We start from the raw sequence: 27545 nt of genomic DNA on the forward strand, positions 1-27545 counted from the left end.
ATTATTATTATTATTATTATTATTATTATTATTATTATTATTATTATTATTATTATTATTATTATTATTATTATTATTATTATTATTATTATTATTATTATTATTATTATTATTATTATTATTATTATTATTATTATTATTATTATTATTATTATTATTATTATTATTATTATTATTATTATTATTATTATTATTATTATTATTATTATTATTATTATTATTATTATTATTATTATTATTATTATTATTATTATTATTATTATTATTATTATTATTATTATTATTATTATTATTATTATTATTATTATTATTATTATTATTATTATTATTATTATTATTATTATTATTATTATTATTATTATTATTATTATTATTATTATTATTATTATTATTATTATTATTATTATTATTATTATTATTATTATTATTATTATTATTATTATTATTATTATTATTATTATTATTATTATTATTATTATTATTATTATTATTATTATTATTATTATTATTATTATTATTATTATTATTATTATTATTATTATTATTATTATTATTATTATTATTATTATTATTATTATTATTATTATTATTATTATTATTATTATTATTATTATTATTATTATTATTATTATTATTATTATTATTATTATTATTATTATTATTATTATTATTATTATTATTATTATTATTATTATTATTATTATTATTATTATTATTATTATTATTATTATTATTATTATTATTATTATTATTATTATTATTATTATTATTATTATTATTATTATTATTATTATTATTATTATTATTATTATTATTATTATTATTATTATTATTATTATTATTATTATTATTATTATTATTATTATTATTATTATTATTATTATTATTATTATTATTATTATTATTATTATTATTATTATTATTATTATTATTATTATTATTATTATTATTATTATTATTATTATTATTATTATTATTATTATTATTATTATTATTATTATTATTATTATTATTATTATTATTATTATTATTATTATTATTATTATTATTATTATTATTATTATTATTATTATTATTATTATTATTATTATTATTATTATTATTATTATTATTATTATTATTATTATTATTATTATTATTATTATTATTATTATTATTATTATTATTATTATTATTATTATTATTATTATTATTATTATTATTATTATTATTATTATTATTATTATTATTATTATTATTATTATTATTATTATTATTATTATTATTATTATTATTATTATTATTATTATTATTATTATTATTATTATTATTATTATTATTATTATTATTATTATTATTATTATTATTATTATTATTATTATTATTATTATTATTATTATTATTATTATTATTATTATTATTATTATTATTATTATTATTATTATTATTATTATTATTATTATTATTATTATTATTATTATTATTATTATTATTATTATTATTATTATTATTATTATTATTATTATTATTATTATTATTATTATTATTATTATTATTATTATTATTATTATTATTATTATTATTATTATTATTATTATTATTATTATTATTATTATTATTATTATTATTATTATTATTATTATTATTATTATTATTATTATTATTATTATTATTATTATTATTATTATTATTATTATTATTATTATTATTATTATTATTATTATTATTATTATTATTATTATTATTATTATTATTATTATTATTATTATTATTATTATTATTATTATTATTATTATTATTATTATTATTATTATTATTATTATTATTATTATTATTATTATTATTATTATTATTATTATTATTATTATTATTATTATTATTATTATTATTATTATTATTATTATTATTATTATTATTATTATTATTATTATTATTATTATTATTATTATTATTATTATTATTATTATTATTATTATTATTATTATTATTATTATTATTATTATTATTATTATTATTATTATTATTATTATTATTATTATTATTATTATTATTATTATTATTATTATTATTATTATTATTATTATTATTATTATTATTATTATTATTATTATTATTATTATTATTATTATTATTATTATTATTATTATTATTATTATTATTATTATTATTATTATTATTATTATTATTATTATTATTATTATTATTATTATTATTATTATTATTATTATTATTATTATTATTATTATTATTATTATTATTATTATTATTATTATTATTATTATTATTATTATTATTATTATTATTATTATTATTATTATTATTATTATTATTATTATTATTATTATTATTATTATTATTATTATTATTATTATTATTATTATTATTATTATTATTATTATTATTATTATTATTATTATTATTATTATTATTATTATTATTATTATTATTATTATTATTATTATTATTATTATTATTATTATTATTATTATTATTATTATTATTATTATTATTATTATTATTATTATTATTATTATTATTATTATTATTATTATTATTATTATTATTATTATTATTATTATTATTATTATTATTATTATTATTATTATTATTATTATTATTATTATTATTATTATTATTATTATTATTATTATTATTATTATTATTATTATTATTATTATTATTATTATTATTATTATTATTATTATTATTATTATTATTATTATTATTATTATTATTATTATTATTATTATTATTATTATTATTATTATTATTATTATTATTATTATTATTATTATTATTATTATTATTATTATTATTATTATTATTATTATTATTATTATTATTATTATTATTATTATTATTATTATTATTATTATTATTATTATTATTATTATTATTATTATTATTATTATTATTATTATTATTATTATTATTATTATTATTATTATTATTATTATTATTATTATTATTATTATTATTATTATTATTATTATTATTATTATTATTATTATTATTATTATTATTATTATTATTATTATTATTATTATTATTATTATTATTATTATTATTATTATTATTATTATTATTATTATTATTATTATTATTATTATTATTATTATTATTATTATTATTATTATTATTATTATTATTATTATTATTATTATTATTATTATTATTATTATTATTATTATTATTATTATTATTATTATTATTATTATTATTATTATTATTATTATTATTATTATTATTATTATTATTATTATTATTATTATTATTATTATTATTATTATTATTATTATTATTATTATTATTATTATTATTATTATTATTATTATTATTATTATTATTATTATTATTATTATTATTATTATTATTATTATTATTATTATTATTATTATTATTATTATTATTATTATTATTATTATTATTATTATTATTATTATTATTATTATTATTATTATTATTATTATTATTATTATTATTATTATTATTATTATTATTATTATTATTATTATTATTATTATTATTATTATTATTATTATTATTATTATTATTATTATTATTATTATTATTATTATTATTATTATTATTATTATTATTATTATCATTATTATTATTATTATTATTATTATTATTATTATTATTATTATTATTATTATTATTATTATTATTATTATTATTATTATTATTATTATTATTATTATTAGTATTAGTATTACTGCCTTTTTTTTATTTTGATCCATTGTAGTTTGAAAAATTGTTTTTAAAATTTAATAGCAACTACTTGACCCCCCCCCCCCACATTCGAATATTTATCGTTTGTGTGCGGTAGAGCGTAACGCTCCCGCAAAATGGACGACATGCAGGTGCAACTATTCCTGGATGTGGAAACAACTGGGGAAGAGATTGAGATCTCCCCCATCAATTCCCCTCTACCTTCCCCGCTACCTAGCCCCGTACCAAGGGTACCGGCAACACGGGTGAAAGCTTACCCAGATGCTTCGAAAGGTCCGTTCGTAGTTTACTTTAGGCCCATAAAGAAGCCTCTAAATATAATTCAAATCGGCAAGGACCTGGCAAAACAGTTTTCGGACGTAACCGAAATTACAAAGGTTAGACCGAACAAACTGCGAGTTGTTGTGAGTAGCTTGAAGCAAGCAAACGCAAGCTAGCTACGAGCTCTTCACGAGAGAGTACCGCGTGTACATCCCTGCCAAGGACGTGGAGATCGACGGTGTGGTTACCGAAGGAAGCCTCACGGTCGATGACATTTTGCGTCACGGGGTTGGCTGCTTCAAGAACCCCCTGATTCAAGATGTAAAGATACTGGATGTCAAGCAATTGCATTCAGTATCCATCGAAGAAGGGAAGAAGAAATTCTTCCCTTCGGATTCTTCCGTGTAACATTCGCCGGATCCGCACTGCCGAACTACATCTCTTTGGACAGGGTTCGTCTGCCTGAACGCCTGTTCTTACCGCGGGTCATGCATTGTCAAAACTGCAAGCAGTGAGGTCATACAGCCACCTACTACTGCAACAAGGCACGCTGCAGCAAGTGCGGAGGCAATCATGCTGAGACCGCTTGCAGTGAGGATACTGAAAAGTGTCTTTACTGCGAGGGAACTCGGCATGACCTTTCGGCGTGTCCCGCGTACAAACAGCGCGAGGAAAAAATAAAGCGTTCCCTCAAGGAACGATCAAAGCGCTCTTTCGCAGAAATGCTGAAGAGTGCTGAGCCACCCTCGACAGGAAACATCTTTTCCTTTTTGCCAACCGATGAGGGTACATCTGACGATCCCGTCGAAGGGTGTTCTTATGCCATGCCAGAAGGATCTAGGAAGAGGAGAGTGATCAACTCTCCTAATCTTTCTCGCAAAGGTCGCAAGATAACCCCTAGCGGAATGACCAATAAGCCAACACAAAAAGGAAGCGGTGAAGAAAAACCGAAGCAAGTACCTCCCGGTTTTAATTTTAAATCAAACCAGGAGTACCCACCGCTTCCTGGGGCACCAAAAACCCCTCGTGCACCCATTTCTCGATCAGAAGATAAAAAAGAAACAGGGTTCATAGAATTTTCTGATATTGTGGACTGGATATTTAAAACATTCAACATACCAGATCCCCTACAAAATATTCTTCTTGCCCTTCTTCCTACAGTGAAAACCTTTTTGATGCAACTAGCAGCAACTTGGCCCCTCATTTCAGCTATCATATCTTTCGATGACTAATACGGCGAAAGAGGTTAGGAATTTTATCACTGTATTACAGTGGAATTGCAGAAGTATCATCCCCAAATTCGATCTATTTTCTCATTTAATAAATACATACAATTGTGACGCATTTGCGCTCTGTGAAACCTTTCTCAATTCAAACGATCAACTCAATTTCCACGATTTTAACATTATTCGTCGAGATCGAGACTCACACGGAGGAGGGGTACTTTTAGGGATTAAAAGGTGCTATTCCTTCTTCCGAATCGACCTCCCCTCGATCTCGAATATTGAAGTCGTTGCCATTCAAACGAATATGAATGGAAAAGACCTATGCCTTGTTTCGTTATATATGCCTCCATCCGCGCGGATTGAACAGAAGCATCTCACTGATATAGCAGAGTTGCTTCCCGCGCCTTTTTTGATATTGGGAGATTTTAATTCTCACTGTTCGCTATGGGGGTCGCTGTACGACGACAACCGATCTTCTTTAATCTGTAACTTGATCGACGACTTCAATATGACAGTTTTGAATACTGGGGAAGCGACACGTGTACCTAATCCTCCAGCACGTGAAAGCGTGCTTGACCTATCCCTTTGCTCGACATCACTAGCGTTAGATTGCCGGTGGAAAGTAATCAACGATCCCCACGGTAGTGATCATCTTCCAATCGTTATATCAATTGCTAATGGTTCAACTCCCCCGAACCCAATCAATATTTCCTACGACCTTACACGTAATATTGATTGGAAGTGTTATGAGTCTATTATAGCGCAATCTATCGAGACTCACGAGGAACTTCCTCCGGAGGAAGAATACGCGTTCTTAGCTGGCTTGATAATCGACGCCGCGACTCAAGCTCAGACGAAACCGATACCCGGGGTAACGATTAGACAGCGCCCTCCCAACGAATGGTGGGACAAAGAGTGCTCTGAGCTGTACGCGCGAAGGTCCGCGGCGTATAAGGACTACCGGGAGTACGGCACTGTCAACCTGCTTCGAAAGTACGAGGCACTGGGCAGGCAGATGAAGAGCTTAGTAAAGGCGAAAAAACGCGGGTACTGGCGGCGGTTCGTAAACGCGTTGTCGAGGGAAACAGCGATGAGCACTCTTTGGGATACCGCCAGGCGCATGCGGAACCGTGACGTTTCGAATGAAAGCGAGGAGTATTCAGATCGCTGGATACTCGATTTTGCCAAAAAGGTCTGTCCAGACTCTGTACCGGAACAGAAAACCTTTCACGACGCGTTATTAGTAACTACGGAAGAGCCTCCATATTCGATGTTGGAATTTTCAATGGCTCTCCTGTCGTGCAACAATAAGGCTCCAGGGTTAGATAGAATAAAATTCAACCTGTTGAAGAATCTACCCGACTCTGCAAAAAGACGCTTGTTGAATTTGTTCAACAAGTTTCTTGAGCTAAATATTGTTCCGCATGACTGGAGGGAGGTAAAAGTCATTGCTATTCGGAAACCCGGGAAACCTGCCTCTGATCACAATTCATATAGGCCGATTGCGATGCTCTCTTGCCTCCGGAAATTAATGGAGAAAATGATCCTCTTACGGTTAGACAAATGGGTCGAAACAAACGGTTTACTTTCCGATACTCAATTTGGCTTTCGCCGGGGCAAAGGGACGAACGATTGCCTAGCGTTGCTTTCTACTGAAATTCAACTAGCCTTTGCTCAAAAAGAGCAAATGGCTTCTGCGTTCATGGATATTAAGGGGGCTTTTGACTCTGTCTCTGTAGAAGTTTTAAGCGCGAAACTTCATTCGCAGGGACTTTCACTAAATCTGAATAACTTTTTGCTCAATTTGTTATCAGAAAAGCATATGTATTTCTCACATGGCGATTCGACAACTTCCCGAATTAGTTACATGGGCCTTCCCCAGGGCTCATGTTTAAGTCCTCTCTTATATAATTTTTACGTCAATGACATCGATGAATGTCTTGCAAATTCATGCACGCTAAGGCAACTTGCAGACGATAGCGTTGTATCCATTACTGGTAGCGAGGCTAGCGATCTGCAAGGACCATTGCAAGATACCTTAGACAATTTGTCTGAATGGGCTCTTAAGCTGGGTATCGAATTCTCTCCGGAGAAAACTGAGCTGGTCGTTTTTTCTAGGAAGCATAATCCAGCTCAGCTGCAGCTCCTACTAACGGGTAAAACGATCTCTCAGGTTTTAGTCGCTAAATATCTCGGGGTCTGGTTCGACTCTAAATGCACCTGGGCTTGTCATATTAGGTATCTGGCACAAAAATGCCAACAGAGGATTAATTTTCTTCGTACGATTACCGGAACCTGGTGGGGAGCCCACCCAGGAGACCTTCTTAGGCTTTACCAAACAACGATATTGTCTGTAATTGAGTACGGGTGTTTCTGCTTCCGCTCCGCAAGAAACACACATTTGATCAACTTGGAACGAATACAGTATCGTTGTTTGCGTATTGCCTTAGGTTGCATGCAGTCGACCCATACGATGAGTCTCGAAGTGCTAGCGGGTATTCTTCCGTTGAAACATCGTTTTTGGAATCTCTCTTACCGGTTGCTAATTCGATGCACAGTTATGAACCCATTAGTAATTGAAAATTTCGAGAGGTTGGTCGACCTTCAATCTCAATCCAGATTTATGACTTTATATTTTGACTATATGGCTCAAGATATTAATCCTTCTTCATACGATTCCTCCAATGTCGCACTTTTAGCTACTTCTAATAATGCTATATTCTTCGACACCACCATGAAACAAGACATTTCTGGTATCCCGGATCAATTGCGACCCCAAGAGATCCCTAAGATTTTTTCCAATAAGTTTAAACATGTTAGTTATGATAAAAGCTTTTACACTGACGGATCTAATCTAGATGAGTCCACTGGCTTCGGTGTTTTCCACGAAAATTTTACCGCCTCCTACAAACTCGATGCTCCTGCTTCCGTGTACGTCGCAGAGCTTGCTGCCATTCAGTACTCTCTTGGGATCATCGAAACCCTGCCCATAGACCACTACTTCATCTTCACAGACAGTCTCAAAGCCATTGAGGCTCTGCGATCGATGAAGACTGTGAAGCACACCCCGTATTTCCTGGGGAAAATACGGCGGTTTTTAAGTGCTTTAACAGATAAAAATTACCGGGTTACCTTAGCGTGGGTCCCTTCTCATTGTTCCATTCCTGGCAATGAATAGGCTGACGCTTTAGCTTAGGTGGGTGCTATTGACGGCGATATTTATGAAAGACCAATTGCTTATGATGAATTTTATAGCATTTTGCGTCAGAGAACACTCAACAGTTGGCAATCATCATGGAACTCAGATGAACTGGGACGGTGGCTACATTCCATTTTTCCTAAGGTATCGACGAAAGCATGGTTCAAGGGGTTGGATGTAGGTCGGGACTTCATTCGCGTGATGTCCAGACTTATGTTCAATCACTATACGTTAAACACGCATCACTTTCGTATAGGGCTTGTAGACAGTAATCACTGCGTTTGTGGCGATGGCTACCATGACATCGAGCATGTTGTTTGGTCGTGTACCGAATACTGTGGTGTTAGGTCTGAGCTTATAGATTCCCTTCGGGCCCGAGGAAAACAACCGAACGTACCCGTTAGAGACATTCTGGGAAGCGGTGATCTCCAGTACATGACACAGCTATACGTGTTCATAAAACACGCTGGTATTAAAATATGAAACTCTTCTATTTATTTGTTAGATTACCATTCCCGCTACACGCTGAAAGAAGATGATACACTAAGCTGGAGACACTCAAACGAAGACTCGGCATCTTTATGTTCACGCAGACACCTCAGTCCAAACTGCTCAAATAGAACATCACTGCTTAGCCATGTACAAATAAATAAATCGTATAACTCAATATAGTTAAAATCAAAATTGTAACTCCCCTCCTCTCACCTTAAATCCCCACTAGCTCGTAGTCGGCCGCGAGAATAAAGAAAAGGCCTCCCTCTTTTTCCTGCTAATTTAGAATTTAAAAAAAATGTACTTGGCTCAGTTAAACATAAATTGTATCGTGCCGTGTCAAATAAACTATTTAAAAACAAAAAAAACCCTCAAAATGATATATGATCAATGTGATGTATAGTCTTGATGTTTGCAGCAACATTATATATCGATACCATGACGAAGGACATAAAGATGGCGCACCAGTCGAAAAACGTGGACGTTAAATCCGTTCAAAAGCTCTTCAAGATGCTGTCAAACGTGATGTTATGCTTTACTCGCCAACCACCTCACATTACCGCAGGGAACATGCGCCACATGTCCTATATTTACCATCGGATCTTTCTGCACAAAAAATGTTTGACTCGTTCAACGAGCGCCAATTAAAGAGAAAGGAGGACACTTGCAGCTATAGTTTTTACTGTAGGATGCTGAGGGAGATGAACATCAGATTTACTCAACTTGGCCATGAAGAGTGTGAGTGCTGCCATGCTCAGAACATTCACAAGAAGCAAACAATTCATTGCATTGATGCAACCAACAGCATACCTGGAAAAGAGTCTGCTTCAAGTGTGATTACTTACGACATATGTTTGCGTTAGAATGATCATATGACACGGGCTATTTCGGGACGTGAGGAGTACGATAGTGATCGAACGAATTCGACTAGGGTAAATGATCTAATAGTTGTGGTAGCACCAATAGTTGCGGTATCTCATGAATAATCATTGTTTGAACTGATTAGAAATTAGTTCTTTATACTACAGGTTCATGAAACTAACACATAACACATGGTGAAATATGTTACTATAACAATAAACTCCAAAAAATATTTATAATATTGATAAATACCGTATTTTTCAAAAACGTACCCAGAAGGCACCAAATACTATTCAATTCCTTATTTTTTCCACGAAGTTTTTAAGAGTTGTTTCTGATTGTAGTATGATTTCTATTCGTCTAATTGTTTCTACATATAATAAACTAACATAGTAACCATTTCACAGGTGAAATTCGATGATTTAATATCATATTGTTGATAAAATGGTTCCTCCACTATTGGATCAGAAGATACACTATGCTCCTATAGTTGCGTTATGTTTCGCATTTCTGGTTGCACTGTGTTAAACGTAGCACCCTCTGACTTCATAAACGTCAAAAACGTCCTCCGCGTTGCACTTTCGTTTGTTGTTTGTAGTGGATTGAAGCAGTGTTTTTTTTCGGCCTTTCCTGCTTTAAATCGTGCTCTTAAAAGTAAGTTATATAAATTTACTTGATTATTCTGCATAATTGATTACAAATACATCATTACAGGATGGAATTTCATAATAGCCGCGAACCCCAAAAGAAAAAACCAGCTCGCCAGTGCTACTGTGAAAATGACGTGCAGCGAAGTCTTCTCAGCATCAAGGAAGGAAAACAAACTGCTTACGGGGCTGCAATATCGTCTGGCATTCCGGAATCGACTTTAAGGTATCGGTTAAGCGCCAAATGGACAAAGAAGACACGAAAAGGTCCCCAAACGGTGTTGTCGGAGGAGGAGGAGTTGAAACTTGTTGGATGGATCAAAAACATGCAACGAAAGGGTTTTCCGATTATAAGGGAAACTCTGAAATCAAAAATAAATCGTTTTTCAATTCTTATCCACGACCAAATCCCTTCTGCAACAATGTTCCTGGTAAGTTGCGTGATGCTTTTGTTTATAACTTAACTCAAAATATTGTGATTTTGAACTTTAGGTCGGAAATGGTTCCAGAGTTTTCTCAAGAGGCATAAAACCCTCACTATACGAACGCCAGAGGCTGTCTCCTCAGCGAGTGCCAAGGTAAGCGAGGTCAACATTCGGGGCTGGTTTCACGACTTTTAAACATATGCGATAGAGCACGGAACTGCGCACATTCTTCAGGATCTGTCAAGGATTTGGAATGGAGACGAGACATGCTTCTACCTAAACCCAAAAAATAAAGCTGTGTTGGCTATTCGTGGGAGCCACAATGTTTACGAAGTAGAACATGCCAGCAGACGGCTTAGTTGTGCCTCCAGACGTCATCTTGCCTTTGGAAAGAATTCGCTCGGACTTGTTGCGAAAATTTCCGGCCGAGTGGGGTATTGGAAAAAGTGCTAAAGGATGGATGGATGCCAACAATTTCGAATTGTACATTCGGAAGGTATTTTACCCCTTCCTTTTGAAGACGGGAGTAACTCTTCCTGTGTATTATTTTGTCGACGGGCATTCATCGCATATGGCAGCAGATGTAGCTGATTCGTGTTGCGAGTTAGGAATAATTCTAGTCGGTTATATCCTAACACAACTAGGATTACACAGCCCGCTGACGCAGATAAGCACAATAGAAATGTTCTTACATTAGATGACTTCAGACATCATCGTATCTGGATTCAAAACCTGCGGATATCCGTTCGACCCGGCCAGGTTCACCCACTCCAGCAATGAGAAAACTAAATACCTGGATGAATCATCGGTGCACCCTTTCAAAAATGCGACTATCATCGATTCATTTCTTACGGAGCCGGAAATCTTGCATACGTCAGGTAATTTTAGAATAATGCTTGCTTTCTGTTTATTAAAACTAATCCATATATTTTTATATGTCCCCAGTAACCTTTCAGTCACCTAATCATAAAAATTGCAAACGTAAATTCTACCCTGTCCTTACTGCTGGTGAACGCCTAGAGGAGATTCGCCGAATCGAGGAGGAGAAGGAGAAAAAGATTCAAGAGAGAAAAGAAAAGCCAGAGATACGCGCTGCAAAAAAGGTGGAAATAGAAAAGCTGAAGGCAGCATCACGCGAAATACGAGCTGAGAAGAAAGTTGAACGGGAAAAACTAAAGGAAGAAACACGGTTGCTGATGAGGCAAAAATCAGAAAAAAGAGCGAAGAAGAAACTTGAGGCTGAGAAACTAAAAGACAAGTAAAGTGAACAAAACGTCAGCAAGCTGCCATTAGAAAACAGGAGCGCGAAAATCTACGAAAAAATGAGAATTTTAATAATTGTTAATGGCATGACATAAATACACGATTTATATAACATATTAACGTTCATTATTAAAGTTATACATGTTGAATTTATTACTCCCCTCTCTCTCCTGAATTGCTACATAAATGCTTTAAGTAAAATCACTTAAATGATGCTTACTCACAGTTTGTGTTTTTATTTTTTATTTTTTTAAGGAGTCATCAACAGTGCGTTAGTGTGAAACAGTTGAAAAACTAACTGACTTTAAGTAAATACTAACGTTGAATTTGTAGGTGCAAACGTGGCACGGAGCAGAAGTTATAGACTTAATTTTTATTCCATTAATGTCTTTTTTTGTTAATTAGGATAAAGATAATTATTTTAGGCTCCTCGCAACACCTTCATCGTGGGACAATTTTTTAAATGGACCCAAAGTATTTGATATGTTACATATACCTTTGGCAGGGCATTATATAACTGACCATATCTAATAATTCGAGTATCTGTACATGAATCGATATGACACAATATAATATCTATCAACACAGTCCAAAACCACTTTAATCAAGCTAAATATGTTTATTCAATAAATTTAAAGCGAATGTTTATCACACACCGTAACTATAGGAACACCCGTTCGCAACTATAGGAACTCTACCGCAACTATTGGAACAAAACCTTGCAGCATATTTTCTTGAATTTTGAGCCTCAAAGAGTATTTGATGTAAATTTCAGGGTGCAAAACTATTAAGTAGAACCCATTTCAACAGCAAATGGGGAAATATTCCAGCTAGACTTGTTTTTATGAGCGAAAAATGGCCAAATATGCAAAATTCTCGCTTAGCTCCTCCACTATTGGAGCGTTTACCCTATCAGAGGATCGGTTTCTCGGTTGACCTACAGAAGGTATTTTTTTGAAATTGTCTTTGATTACATTTTCTAACTGATTTCAACTTAGGTGGTCCAGCTACCAAGAATGGAATCGTTTAAAGGGCTCATCTTTTGCAAAAGGATAATTGCTTTTAACGAGACATTTGCCCCACTGGGTGGGTCACAGAATGGTCCCGTACACGCATTCCTGTGGAATGATACGATTGCTGGACGAAAAGCCAACAACGTAGCAAGTGTTTTCTATAAATTTATACATGCTATCGGTTACAAGCCTATCATTGTGTTGTGGCTTGATAACTGTACGGGTCAAAACAAAAACTGGGACTTGTTGGTTTTGTTGGCTTTGTTGATAAACTCTTCGAGCATACAGACAATTGAGATTCACCTAAAATTCCTTGAACCCGGACACACTTATATGTCTGCAGATGCGTTCTACGCATCCGCAGAGCGAACGATGCGATATGTCCCGCGAGGAGAAGTTTATAATTATCCGCATTTCGCAGATTGTGTAAGAAGTTCTGGAGGTGACGTGAAACCCCACGTTTTTTTAATGGAACCTTCCGATTTTTTTGAATGTTTTGTAAAATTTAAGCAATCAGTGCTTAACGGATTAACCGATAGGCCCAAACTTGCGGGCATCGAGCATGTAAAATTAGAGGATCACATAACAAGCTGTATTCTTATAAATATAACGAGGGCTTCAAAGACCTCAAATTGCTCACAAAAAAGCAATTCAATGAATGTACAAAACCATCATTTTCTTTACACAATCAACTGAAACGTCAATCGGATGCCATAGGCATTCAAAAATCAAAAAAAGACATGATCATCAAAAAGGTGCTGCCTCTGATGCCGGATGAGAAACGTGAATATTGGATCAGTTTAAAGGAGACTGAAGATTCTATGACGGGGAATAGAATGTTAGAATGAAATAATATTCAAAAATAAATAATCACTACTCAGACTGAAATACTTTGTGTCCTAAATTTAATAAATTGTAATGTGATACGATGATTTACCCAATTCTAAAATCCTATATCATTTACAGAATAATATACTGTTTTTTCCGAACGAATGCATCTTATATGGAGTAACGCCAATTTTTGCAACCAAATGGCAGTTACTCCAAAACGTTTTTTCGATATTTCTCAAATGTTCCAGAACAAAGAGGGTTTTTTTTTCGTTCGCAGCGTATGCATCTCGAAGTTAGGAAGCCGAATCAGCAAAAAAACGCATTTTGGTCAGTTTGGCTCTTACGTCAACTATGCTAACAGGGGCAGTCTAGTGTTAACCTTTTCTATAGTGGACCACGCGGCAGATTAACTTAGTTCTTCTCAAAATAAATCGGAATTTGTAAATAGTTCTTTTGATTCTGATGCAGATCAGCTGAACAAGATGTTTCCCGCTGGATTTTTTCTAAAAATCTGGCGGGTGGTCTAAAGGTTTTTTACCCTAACCGTTTTAGATTCATTTTGGAATCATGGGAAAATCTATAGTAAACCACCCGCCAGATTAATTTAATTCATAAGAAAATTCGAGGGATTTTCAGAAAACTTCCATCAGAAAACATCTTATGTGCATCACAAACATTTATCAATTCCGATTTAACAGTCTCTCCCGAGTCGAGGCTCGAAACTACGACGACGGGCTTGTTGGGCCACCATCGTACCTCGAGACCAACTGAAAGGTTCATTTTAGTATTATCGAGGAATTATTCTATTAATTATTTCACAATATCTTTTGTTTATTAGAGAATTCCTTCAGATTGTGAAATCGATGCTTAATACGGGAGTCGCTTCACGGTGAAATATATTTCACTCTCACGGTCACTTCACTTTTTCAGACCTATTCCCGATTCTACTTAAAGTTAGGTGACAAAAATTAGCTTCGCGACAGTGCAGTGAATTTGAGAATAGAACAAGTGAAGTTTGGAAGTTTCTTAGCTCAATAATTTCTAAGTACCAGAAAAAAAAATTTCCCAGATTTTTTTCCGAGATAACACTAGATCTCGACGTTTCATGCATTCCTAAGACGAACACTATGTGAAATCATTGTGAAAGGGTACTTTCAAAATGGTCGCGGAATAATTTCACGCAAACCCAGATAACCCAGATTTCACGGCAGGTGTCACTTTGTGATGTTTTTCTCACTTAACCCTCTAGTGCCCAATGCCGCCATTTGGCGGGCTTCAGTCGAAGTTCTGAAAAGCTTCAATGAATACTTAAAAAGTGTTTATAATGGTTCATAGTAATTTTACCGAAGCCCGTCTAGAAATTAACTTGGGCAGGGTTAAGTGAGTTCCGTAATAGAGCTGTTTTCACTTCACTCTGATTTTACCGTGAAGTGACTCCCGTAATATGAAATCTATCTGATATCATCTTATAAATTTCAGATCAATTTAAAATTTATTCAGAATCATTAAATAGAATAACTTATTTCAAATTTATCCATTTCGAATTCAATTTTGAATTATTTCAAAAAAATTTGGAATCCCATTCGAATTGTTTTAGAGCTATTCAGATTTCAAATATATATAGTCAGAGTCATTAATGAATTATCTTGAAATCACTTTAGAATCATTTTGAAATTATTTTATTATTATTTTGCTTTGTCTTATTTGGAATCGTTTTGAAATTGTTGTTCGAAAGTAATTTTAAAATCATCTTGTTAGTGTTTTACTCTATCATCGATTTGAACCAAACCACTTTAACTATAACTTAATGTATAAAAGTAAAAACAACATTGTAACAAAATAATATAATACTGTACCGCATTATCAAATATATAACCGGAGCTTATTCTCAATTGACAGTTGTATACTCTTGTAAACAAAGCAATCACAAATCCGATCATAAATTATGCAAAATATTCCAAATAATCCAGGAAAAAATCCCTCTCTCAAATATGTAACACCAAACGGTTGCGCTAATTGAAGCTAACCTTTTCGGGAAGCCCTACTTCTTCAGTATTGAAAACAGTCCCAAATGGTAGATAATAAACAGCACCAATTTATGCTCCAGTTACTCGTTTCATTTTTTTTTTTGTTTCTTCCTGCAGCTAAACTTCCTGCAACAAGCTTGCGAAGCCCTTTCGTTTCTCGACAGCGATCCCGATGCCGGGAAAGCTAAAACCACCCGCAGCAAAAATACACAGCTCGAACGCTAAGCCTCTGAAGATTGGTGTAATTATTAGAGGTAATTGAATCTAAGCTCTTTTCTTCGCAAGAGAAAGAGCCTCATTATTGGTCTCTCCTTGATGGTGCCCGGAATGTACTCCTAATATAAGTTTAATTAATTTTGGAAATATTTCGTTATCAGCGAATCACCCCTCTCTCTTGCTCGCTGTCCTCCCATCAGCTGTTTATTCAAATTAAGTCAATCTGAATTTTTTAATTAAAATTTAGCAAATCTTTCCCAATCGCAGTTTCGGGTTATCAGGGAATGAGATTTCGGATTAGACATCAGCAGCAAACTCTGTAGCATTTATTTATTCACCTTTTCGCCACAAAAGCTAGCACCAATCGGCGTTGCTTATAGTGCTTTGTCCGAGTAAAGTTAGGAAGTGGTAAAGTAACGACTATTCTATGCTCCAAGCAGATGGGAAATCTGCGAAAATGCTTACATTTCTAGAAAACAAATTTCAATTATCGAACTGTCCGCCTCCAAGCCGAGAAGGGGGATTGTTCTACTCTGTTAATTTGACTTTCAACTTCTTCAGATTATGCTGCCGACAGTAATCCTGATACCACTTCTCATACCACAGGGCCGCATTAGATATTGCCTTCTCCTCACTATAAATAGGTTCATAATCCAGATAGATAGACGCTCGGATCCGATTGTACAGCAAAATCGATGACATATACGAAAGCAGACCACACGGAGGGAAACTCAGTTTAATTTTCACAATCGGATTAAGCGCTTTAATCAGCAGCTCCAGCAGGAAAGCCAAAAAGACGGATAGAAACAGTGGGATCTGATACCAGGACGGTCGGAGCTTAAGTGTTTCATTAGCTCGGGATAAGCGCTGACAGAACCGGGTGGTGTCCTCGATGCCGGACTCGTCCGTAACGAACACCGGGTAGCCAGCGATGTCCTGCGGCCTGCTGGCAAGAGCCTCCTTCGCCCGGTAGTGAGCCCACGCGGCATTGCCCGCGTACAGCAGCTGCTGCTTTCCGCCCGGGCCGGCAATCTTTGGAATGTCCCCGCCGAAGCGCATCGCTACCCGGATGATGGTCGGCACAAATCGTTGGTCACCCTCGCCGAACATTATCGGCGGTCGAATTGCGATTGTTTTCAGCGTCTCTGTAATTGAAATATACGACGTTAGAAAATCGGCTCTCTACAACTTTTCCGTTAAAAATTCATCCGTAGTGACACAATAAGTTGGCGATAAATTGGCCACTGTAGCTTTTTGTTGTTTGAGGCGAATTTAATGCAAACTGGTTAGAATTGGTTTCTTTCCAATTAATCAAATTTGATCCGATATTATTTTACCTCCATTCGCCAAGGCTGTTCCGTTGGCTTCCAGAACCAGATTCTCTGCCTTAAGCTTGGACGGGGCATAACCGGGGATTTGAAATTCACTCTCCTTGCTGGGAATTTTGGTTTTCGGCTCGGTTTGGTTGCAAACAATTGTGAAATTGGCTCTGCCCAGATACGGGGTCATATGGATCAAACAGTCACTGGTAAAAACCAACCGAGGCACGTTGTACTTCCGACACAGATCAATTACCGTCTGTGTGCCATCGACGTTGACCCGCTGCAGCTCCTTGTAGTTGGGCGGAAAGTCAAAGTTGATGTACGCTGCCATGTGAAACACGCAATCGACACCCTCGAAGGCGGACTCAATACCGGCCGGCTGACAAATGTCACCCACGTACGAGATTACTTTGTGCTCGTTGATGTGTCCTAAGGATATGAAGCGAAGAAAAAGCAAAATTACAGGCAAAGTTGCGTTCCCGTCTCGGGTCCGTACATACCAATTGTGTTCTCGAATGGTTTCAGATCGACTACGCGGATTTCACGAACCTTTGAGTCACGCTCTTGAAGAGTTTTGACCAAATGTTGACCGAGGAAACCAGCGCCACCTGGAAGTGATAGTTTTAAAACGTAATTAGTACAGTGGTTTAAAAATTACTATCATTCGCTTATGAGCACAAAGTAAATAATATTAAATCATAAATTCAATATGTCTAGGATATACGTGTACCCACAAAAGTTTTATTAAAGATCGTTGAAAAACGTGAAAAGCTGGCAGATGCAGCACGTAACTCTGCTCTCAGTTTTTATTGATTTTATGTCGTCCATTCGGGCACATTTGAAAAATATTATTTTCCCTTCTTCCACTGCGAAACGTACGCATTCGCAAATTTTAAGTTAACACAGACGCGAGGTGTGATATTTGCACCTGTGATATTTTCTATTTACTTTGCCGGGTACAGTACACGAAGGAAACCCAAAAAGCGAAAAGCATGAAAAACTGATTTTAAATATTTCAGAACGACGAAACATGACCACATACGGGTTGTTTACTCATACAGTGATGATCGAAATAAACTTTGAGCGTCTGTATCTTTAAGTTAAATGACACTCACATAATTATTCCTGATAATAAATGTTTATTCGAATTTTCAGTCGTCAAAGTCGTCTGATATGATGATGATAAATATCCTTTCAATTTGCCGTCACTTTACGCAGGTTTTCACGGCCGCTCCAGCGGCTCCCGAGTGCGCTGAATTTACATCAATCGCAACGCATTCGTTTAATCAGCCAACTGGAAATCAAATAAATCATTGCCGAAAGTCCCCAGCCGTTACTGATTTCAAACCCGAGTTCGTTTGCAGCGAAAGCAGCAACACATTTGCCTGCAAGGGCTCGACACAAACCCGAAACCGTGACGTGGCGTGGTTCTATACGAGTGCCTACGAATGTGCCATCTCCTCCGAACATACCCTCAACGGTCCCAAACGCGTCGGAAAACGGAGTAATAAAGCCCCTAGGTGCCAGATATGAACCCGTCTGCAAATGCTGCGACAGGAAAAAAAATCACCGCTCACGATCGGGAAAAAAACGTCACCGTCGAGGAAAAATCACAATGAAAACGCCACCATCCTCGCAATTATGCCACCCCAAATCGGGCTCAGCCATTCATCAAACCCGGTCAATGATCGCGTCGGCACTCTCACATCTTCTGCTCTCAGTGAAACATTACAAATTCATTATGTTGATGGAATCATCATCGTTTTTGATTTTGTATTTACACATAATTTGAATTTTAAATATAACGCAACACCACGCTTTATTGGGTAAAATCGCCCTCGGGAGCAGCAACCAATAGGGATGAGAATCGGAAGCGTAGGTATCGATATTTGGTATCGCGATATATTGAAACGATCCGATACCGAGCAACAAATATATCGCAATGAATGTATCGATACTTCAATATTATCGCAATATCGAAAGGGGTGAAATGCAAACGAAAAAACGAACGAAACCGTGAATCTGGCAGTTTTGTTTGTGAGCGAGTTGCATTGGTTTGTTTAAAAGCATAGTAAATTTTCCGAATTGATCATTTATGTTCAACGGTGATGGAATCTGTTCTGGAAGGACTATTTCGGGGACATATCACCATAACACCCAAAACCATATAGATAACCTGTAAAAGTAATTTTATGGACTTAACACTGATTTTTTTTTTCGTAGCACCGTCGGCACTGATTTCAAAGTAAAGAAGGTGCTGAATCTTTTGGTGCTAAAACTATCCTCGTCGGGCATGCAAGAAGTAGAAATAAAAAACATTTTCACAAAAAATCAATTTGCGTTAATTACTTTTCAGTTCGTCGATAGCGAATAACACTGAAAGTGTTTATGAAATGTGAATTTGAATTACTAGATTAGACCTATTCACGTGTGAACAGAGTTGCCAATAGATTTTCGATTAAACTGGAAAAAGGCTGAAGAAAAAACTGGAAAAAAAGTGGATTCCAAATAAGTTTAAAAAAAGCAAAAAACTGATTGTGAGAGCGCTTTTCTGTTATGGGGATTGAATACAGTTTCAGTTTTGAATACAGCAACTAAAGAGATAACTCTTCACAAAAAATTACCCATTTTATTCAGAATTATGGAAAATTATGGACTGAAAAATTTCCTCTAACAACAGCAAAATTTAAAATTACGCAATCAATCTATCTCAAAATTGAGAAAATAGAGCTTTTCCATTTACTTCTATCATAAACAAAAGCATTAACGCAACACTCCCTTCCGTTACGTCAGTGAAGTTTAAATTTAAATTTTTTCTGACTTCGCTATCTTTTGGTATCTAATTCTTTTAACAATTTTTTAACTGCTACGTAACAGAAAATAAATAAAAGATTTTTTTATGGTCTGGTAAATCTATTTGTTTGGTTTAATTTTAACTATGTCTGCATGTCTTTTATTTGACCGTGTTTCGTGTGAGAAGATAGAATACTGAAAATGCTGTTAACAATTGTCATAACAATTTGTCAATTTACAAAATTTACGTTTTGAAAATATTTCCGAAAACCAATCCATGAGTGAATGAAAAATTGTATAAAACTGGCAAATTTCTGAAAAAACTGGAAGATTTTTGGAATAGACTGTTTGACTGGATCACTTGAAAAAAACTGGAGGAATACAGTTTAAACTGGAACATTGGCAACCCTGCGTGTGAATGTTTTAAAACCACACTTTGAGAAAGATAAAAATCGCGCTGTTTTGTTTGCTCGTTGTCGCACGAATTCCACAAATTCGCGTTGACGGTGTTAAAAGCGTTAAAAGAGAGTTTCAAGACTGTTCGCACTTGTGGGAAATCTTATATGTAATTTTCATAATGTGCGTGATAACAAAAGAACACTTCCTTCCTTCTTTCCTATGTTTTCAAATGCAAAAACCACACAAATATTGTCGCTGCAGCACTACTCTGCAATTCGCTGGTAGGTCCAGCGACGCGAAGATTTATGATTATTTCTCGCACAGTACAATGCAGTTTTAATGTTCTTTGATTAAATTGACATAGTTTTCGACTAGAAAACAATCAAAACTATCAGAAAATATTACAGTCGCATATTTCGGGACATTTTATGTTGAATCAAAGACTACATTATATTAAAATACTACTAAATTCGCTGGAAAATCCATGTCAGACGAGTGACGAGTGACGCTTCCGATTTTTCTCTGCATGCACAATATCAGCAACACCGTCAACGCGAATTTTCTTCCGATATTTTTCGAGTATCAAATTAAAATATATCGATATCCGATAATACTGCCTGCTGAAGTATCGATGCCAAATACTTGACATATCGGAGAGAAAGGATCGATACCCGCGGTATCGATAAAGTATCGCACATCCCTAGCAACCAGCCAGCCGAGCGGCGACGCTCTGATTGCGTTTGTTTTCGTAAGGGCTGCTGTACTGGAATCAGGCGTACGCCTAGCGGCCTTCTTATCATCATCGATGAATGAATTCACGATTAAACTTTTTTTTTTGTGTTCACTCACTTCGCAGATCACTTCGCTGGAATAATTATGTTAATTTTGTTATTTTATCTGGCAGATTATCGTACCGTTACGGTCCTGTGCAGCGCCCGAGTACCGCCAGGGACTGATGGCGAACATTCCAGACATTATCCGGAATTGATAGTAGTGTCATTCGTCGGAAACGAAAGTGCAGTAGTTCAGAATAGGTTTATAGCGAGTAAAGGAACAGTTTTAATGGGCTCAATAAAAATGTTCAATAATTTAGTGTTTATGATTTTTTCTTGCGAGTTATACTTGGTAGTAATGAGAGATTCACCTGTTCCTATGACTTTGTTACAATATACCGATTTTCTGCTGCTGGACTTATAACTGGATGAGTCAGTTTCATCCAACTTGGATTAGACTCCAGCTCCAAGCAGAATTCGATGTAAGTTCTCATCAAATACTTTTCATTTTAAATGACACAATATCCAAGAAAGTACTCTCGAGTCAGCTTTTGACGTGGGACTACGTCTTTGTTTACTATACTGAGATGCATTCTGTAATACTGGAAATGAAATAGGCAAATGTTGCGTCAGATTTCAAACATTAATAACAGTATAACCACATGATGGATAAAAATAACCAATATGTTGTTGGATATATAAAATGTAGAACAATTTTGTTATCACTCTAATTTCATTGCTAAGCGGTGAAACTGATAAAGAGTTTCAATGACAACTTTACGCGAACAATTAACCAATTACATGCAAGCATTCCTAGCACAAACGACGTGAATGGACACCAACCGTTCCTGTGATGTTCTCTGTATCAATGTCAAAAAAAAATTGACAGAGTCTCCCCGTCCTAATAGGTTAATTTTTTTTTGCTTCCATGAGCTTAGACTAATATGATGTCTCGAAGGTAAAAGTTTACTGAAAAGTTTGAAACAATCCCCATTCTTGAACAATTTCTAAACCTGCTTTCAGAACCTAATAAAAACAGATGTCTTGAAAGAAAACATGCTGGTATAAGCAACAGTACTAGTGGGCAGACAGCAGCAGGTTTCTCATCGTCTATGATTGCAGCGGTACTCTTCTATTCGTACATTTCAGCGGTACACTTCCATTCGTACTGCAGCGCGCGGTACTATTCGTATTGCAGTAGTACACTTCTGTTCGTAAATTTCTATTCTTTTGCAAAGGAGGAAAACTGCAATGCTGCTGCTGATGGTTATTATCAGATTATCTCATAAATATGATTAACAAAAATTACTCAACAAGAATTATACATTTTTGCAACGGTTATAAGTTATATTTATTATACTTTATATTCGATATTCACTAAATTATCGTAACCGGATAGTATCGAAAGATTAAATTCCCGAATATACAAATTTATAGAAGAGTAAGAGCCGGTGAATGCTTGTGAATTTTTGGTCCATTTACTATGATTCGTTCCATTTTTTTTTTCTTACATTCCAAAATTGTTATATGATATTCTATTATTTTAAACTTTTTTATAATGTTGATAATTTTGTTTAACATACCTTCTTATGTTTGCCAAATAATGAACTTTCGTAAGGGCTCCCATTTAATTTTGAAAGTAAGATCCATATTATAAATTAGATTTAATCAGAGTTGAATAAGACAAAACCATTCATTTTTGAGGATATAGAGTTGATTCTGACTTTGACGCATTACAAGAAATTCTTGGTGCTTCTTCAACAAGAACGATAAGCTTGTGCTTCGTCAAACACATGTTGTTTGCACAAAAAATTGTACAGGCATATTATCGCCAAATATAAACGATATTTTTTCGAGTGTTGTTAAATATATTTCTGAGGCTGAAACTAAAGTACGTAAGTCACCGAGCAAACACATTGATTCTGTCTAAGGACTCTGTATATTTTGGAACAAAAAATCCCCTAATTACAGTGTTTAGTCCCACGTCACCATTTCATACAACCCTAAGGCTGTATACCTTGTAGTATTTAATATGTTTGAAAAGCTGCAATCGTATTATTAGAATAAAAATAAAATCTGGATAGGATAAGTAGCGCAAAAATAAAACCGGTCAGTCGCGTTTTCACACGTCTACGTCTTTTAAACGCTACCTGCAGGCTCGTGGCGTTCCAATAGTTCTCAACACTAACCTTTGCATTAAAAAAATGGACGAAAATTGTCGATTTTTCATGGCTTACCTTCATGTGCACTGACGAAACTACCCATGCAACATCAACCATAGTAATCCATGAGGCAGCAGAAAAGAATTGACAGCTCTATTGGTCGAACTCTAACCGTGATGGCGAAAATAGTGAAGCTATTCCGTTCAGAAGAGTACGCGTTTAAAGGAAGGTACCCCGCCGCGTCGCAAACGGGCATCGTGCGGCAGTTCGTGATCACCGGATACGCCTGTTCCGGCATCTACAGCATCCTGGCACAATTGGACAACAATCATAGCATTGAAAGAAAGCCCGGTTCCAGTCGGCCGACGACCCTGAGCGACAAGAATGCTAAAGAGTAAAACCAAGGGAAAAGTAGCTACATCATTGCGTGTGCTTGGCCGGAAGGTTGGTGCAACCGGCCAAACAGTGACGGCCAACAGTACCTGGCGAACATGGACATACATGTCCGGAAGCGGCTGTCCCGTCCATTGGTCTCGGAGTTGCTGGCAATGACGGTCACGTCGATTTTCCCGGTGAACCACTTCGTGGCGGTGGTGATGGACAGCTATATCTATCGCACCCTTAAAGGCAACGACTGGAAGGGCACTTCATATTTTACTTCCCACACGAAGGAAGTGAGCTCCAAAATAAAGTTAATTTCTGTAGCTGACAATCAGCGGAACGGGGATGTCAAAGCCGCTCTTCTCTTGAACCCGCAATCTCCGGGATTGCGGATTTGCGGGTTCAAGTTGGGAGATTGCGGGTTCAAGCCCCGTCGTGATGCGGTATGGCAGGTATAATCGATTAAATAGTCAATTATACCACAAAAACAGCGCGTTGGATATGCATCATGCTCTATACGATAATTCATAACAACAACAGAAAAAATCCTCAAAAATAAGTTCTGAGAGAAAATGATAAAATGTTCAAACGTTCATAACTTTTTTGTTTTTCATTTTACCATCACCAATTTTTTTTTAGATGTTCGTTCAGAGGTCGACTGTAGATTTTCAATATGTGGTGATTACGGCTTAGCAGTCAAAAATACTCATTCAAACGACTCTATTTCAGTTCGTCCCGCCGTTTCGACGCTTGGTTTGCGTCTTTTGCAAGGGAAAAATAATTTTGGTCGAACTAGGTCAAGGTCAACCAAGCGTCGAAACGTCGGGACGAATTGAAATAGAGTCGTTCTAAATGAGTATTTTTGACTGCTAAGCCGTAATCACCACGTATTTTTTTAGATGTTTGAAAAAGGTACTTTTTAAGATATTTTAGATTTTGTGACAATTTGTCAAAGCCGCTCTTCTTTCGCTCGGTACTGGTCGTGATATGGCCGTTTATAGCACGAAATGCCTGCCTGAAGTTGCTCCATTCATCAAGAAATATAAGAACGAAGACGCGGTGATCTGGTCGGTGTCGGCCCACTAGTGGAAGCGATCGTTGGAGGAGATGGAGCGGCTGAATATCAAAATGATCGGCAAAACCGGTGATGGTGCTGTGTTTAAACGTTATGTTCCCCACACCCTCTTATCCCCACGCCCTGATTTCTCTTCTCTCGCCACTTTCGAAAAAAATATCTTTCATCCACTCCTCCAATGCTCACTCGTCCTCCCAAATCATGGAAATATTTGTTCTAGCCAGTGTTTCTCCAACGTATTTCAACAGCTCACTGGAGATTGTTTCCGCAAAGGCTACTCATCTGCAAGCAGGGATCGGGTGCTACTTGTTTTATTGCGAGCAAAGCACACGCCGTTGGGAGACTGCACATTCAATTTCCAAAAAGAAGAATAGGAGCAGTTCGGATCACAGAATTCACCCCAGTATAATGCAGAAAGACGTAGTTCCTACCCCAGAAAATCTCTCTCTCTCTCTCTCTCTCTCTCTCTCGGTCTCTGTGCGTCTCTTTATTGAGAATGTGTTTGATCACTACCAGTGATGCCACATATTCAGATTTATCTGTAGTTATACAGATTTTTTTTCGACATTTTCATTACAGAGTCATTATCCGAGAAATCTTCTTAGATCACCTTACTGTGGGTCTCTTCTCACTGCTCGATATCAGGCAATGAGAAAGCGGACTCTTTGGCACAGGGAGGGCGCAACAAACGATGATATTTATGAAAGACCAATTGCCTTTTATGGATTTTTTGCACTTGTACGTCAGAATGTGATCATCAGGCGGAAAATTCTTATTGAGAATAGGTTATGTTTCCATTTAATTCTACTACAAAAAATACTCTTTAATCGAATACCGTCCGCAGATACGTATTTCGGTTGCTACATACAACCATCATCAGTGCTTATGTGGACTGTCCACATAAGCCTACCTTAACCTTTTTTAAAAATCTAATTTCTTCACACATTCAAGACGACAATATTTATTACTATCTGTCAAAATTTGGTGATGGTTAAATGAAAAACAAAAAAGTTATAGACGTCAGAATTTTTTTTTGTGTTTTTTCTGTTATTGTTATAAATTATCGCTAAGAGCATGATACAAATCCTGCGCGATGTTTTTGTAACATAATCAATCATTTAGATACTGGCCCTATTGAAATCTAATATGCTAGTTTCTCTACATGCAGACGACGTGACCTACAAATACGAAACTCGTTAGTTAGTTGCGATGACTTGGAATACCTTATCGCTTTCAAGTTTTGGATATTATTATCCGATAGTTTCCGCAGCTGCTTCGAACACTTTTTACCATGCAGGCATGAGGAAACCACAGCACTCGAAAGCGCGGGCGGCCCATCTGCCAACAAACACACCTCACAGGGCAATTCGTATTACCCTCCGACGCGAGCTAAGGACAAAACACTGGAGAGCTATTCGTTGACACGCGAACCGAGGGTTTTTAACTTCGCTACATGAGGCGACCAAGGGGTCGCAGTTTCGAGAAACACACAAGCATCAGTCGCCACGATGAGATCGACAATGGTAGCTTGATGGTAGTCATCGCATACATCGACCTTCAATATTTTTTTTTCATATGTACTTTTGTAGAAATAAAGCGTTTGAGGAAACACGTGTAAGCAAGCGGGCTTCCGAGGGCTCACGAAGTCGGGAACACTCGGACCTGTGTTTGTCGGAGCTTCCGAATGGCTGTTTTATTTAGAACACTGTGGGTCTTCGATTTGTATTAGCACTGAAGGGCAATGGAAATACCCTCCGTGGCATCGCTTGAAACACACACGCGGTGATGTGGTGGGTTTAAACATGCCTGTTACGATGGAAAGGTCGAATACATTTAATTTTGTACGTAGTGTTATTCATGTTGTTTACTGTACCTCAACACCAACAGTTATTTCACTTAACCACATTTTTATTCACTTCAAAACTGTTTTTTTGTTCTCAAGCTTGTAACGCACACTTTTAAGCAAAGAATTCGATCCAAAATACACCAATGCATTCTAGAATGTTTTGTTAACAACTACAACAAATATGGTTAAGTTACAATAAACTATAATTTTGCTAAAAATACATAAACTTTGGCTCAATCTCACCCCTTCTATGGGGTGAGATTGTGCCAAAAACAAAAAGTTGAATTTAATACCTGTTAAATGAACAGTAGTGTGTCTACGAATAATCCACATGACTAACATAATAAAACAGTAAGTATAGGGACAACCCTAAACAACGTGGACTATTAAGGGGCTTTAGGGGGTTGATCAAAAACAATGTTTCATATGAATTATAAAAAAATGTATGGCTGGATCAAATTGATACATAGAGTAATTAGTTATGAGAACGTGGCTTATAGACAGATTCTATACACATAGTGGCGTCGTCTCCAGGTAGCCTAAAAAGGAAAAACGTTAGGACATGAAGTTTGAGAAGACTTTTCGTTTCAATTATTATGTGTCATTGACAACTGTATAT

General features: G+C 34.7%; 2 protein-coding genes across 2 annotated transcripts in view; one reads left to right on the top strand and one right to left on the bottom strand.

The window, feature by feature from the left end:
• The first annotated feature begins 11420 nt into the window (after nt 1–11420).
• LOC129725260 (unconventional myosin-X-like) lies at nt 11421–12353 on the top strand. Its single transcript, XM_055680851.1, has 2 exons — nt 11421–11703; nt 11771–12353. The coding sequence occupies exons 1-2, from the start codon at nt 11523–11525 to the stop codon at nt 12085–12087; spliced, it is 498 nt and encodes a 165-aa protein (XP_055536826.1). The 5' UTR covers nt 11421–11522; the 3' UTR covers nt 12088–12353.
• A 4144-nt stretch (nt 12354–16497) lies between these two features.
• The window catches only part of LOC129725060 (3 beta-hydroxysteroid dehydrogenase type 7), a 39305-nt gene continuing 28257 nt past the window's right edge, over nt 16498–27545 (bottom strand). Inside the window, exons 2-4 of the mRNA XM_055680457.1 lie at nt 17998–18105; nt 17513–17926; nt 16498–17320 (exon numbers count right to left, since the gene is read on the bottom strand). Of these exons, the coding sequence (XP_055536432.1) occupies nt 16704–17320; nt 17513–17926; nt 17998–18105 (1139 nt within the window). The 3' untranslated portion in view covers nt 16498–16703. The remainder of the gene's footprint in view (nt 17321–17512; nt 17927–17997; nt 18106–27545) is intronic.

This window comes from Wyeomyia smithii, chromosome 2 (assembly GCF_029784165.1).
Source record: "Wyeomyia smithii strain HCP4-BCI-WySm-NY-G18 chromosome 2, ASM2978416v1, whole genome shotgun sequence".
NCBI lineage: Eukaryota > Metazoa > Arthropoda > Insecta > Diptera > Culicidae > Wyeomyia > Wyeomyia smithii.

Excerpts from the sequence above, each read along its gene's own strand:
- LOC129725260 (XM_055680851.1), top strand. The coding sequence starts at position 11,523 with ATGACTTCAGACATCATCGTATCTGGATTCAAAACCTGCGGATATCCG. Across the intron at positions 11,704-11,770 it reads GGAAATCTTGCATACGTCAG|TAACCTTTCAGTCACCTAAT; the intron begins GTAATTTTAGAA and ends ATATGTCCCCAG.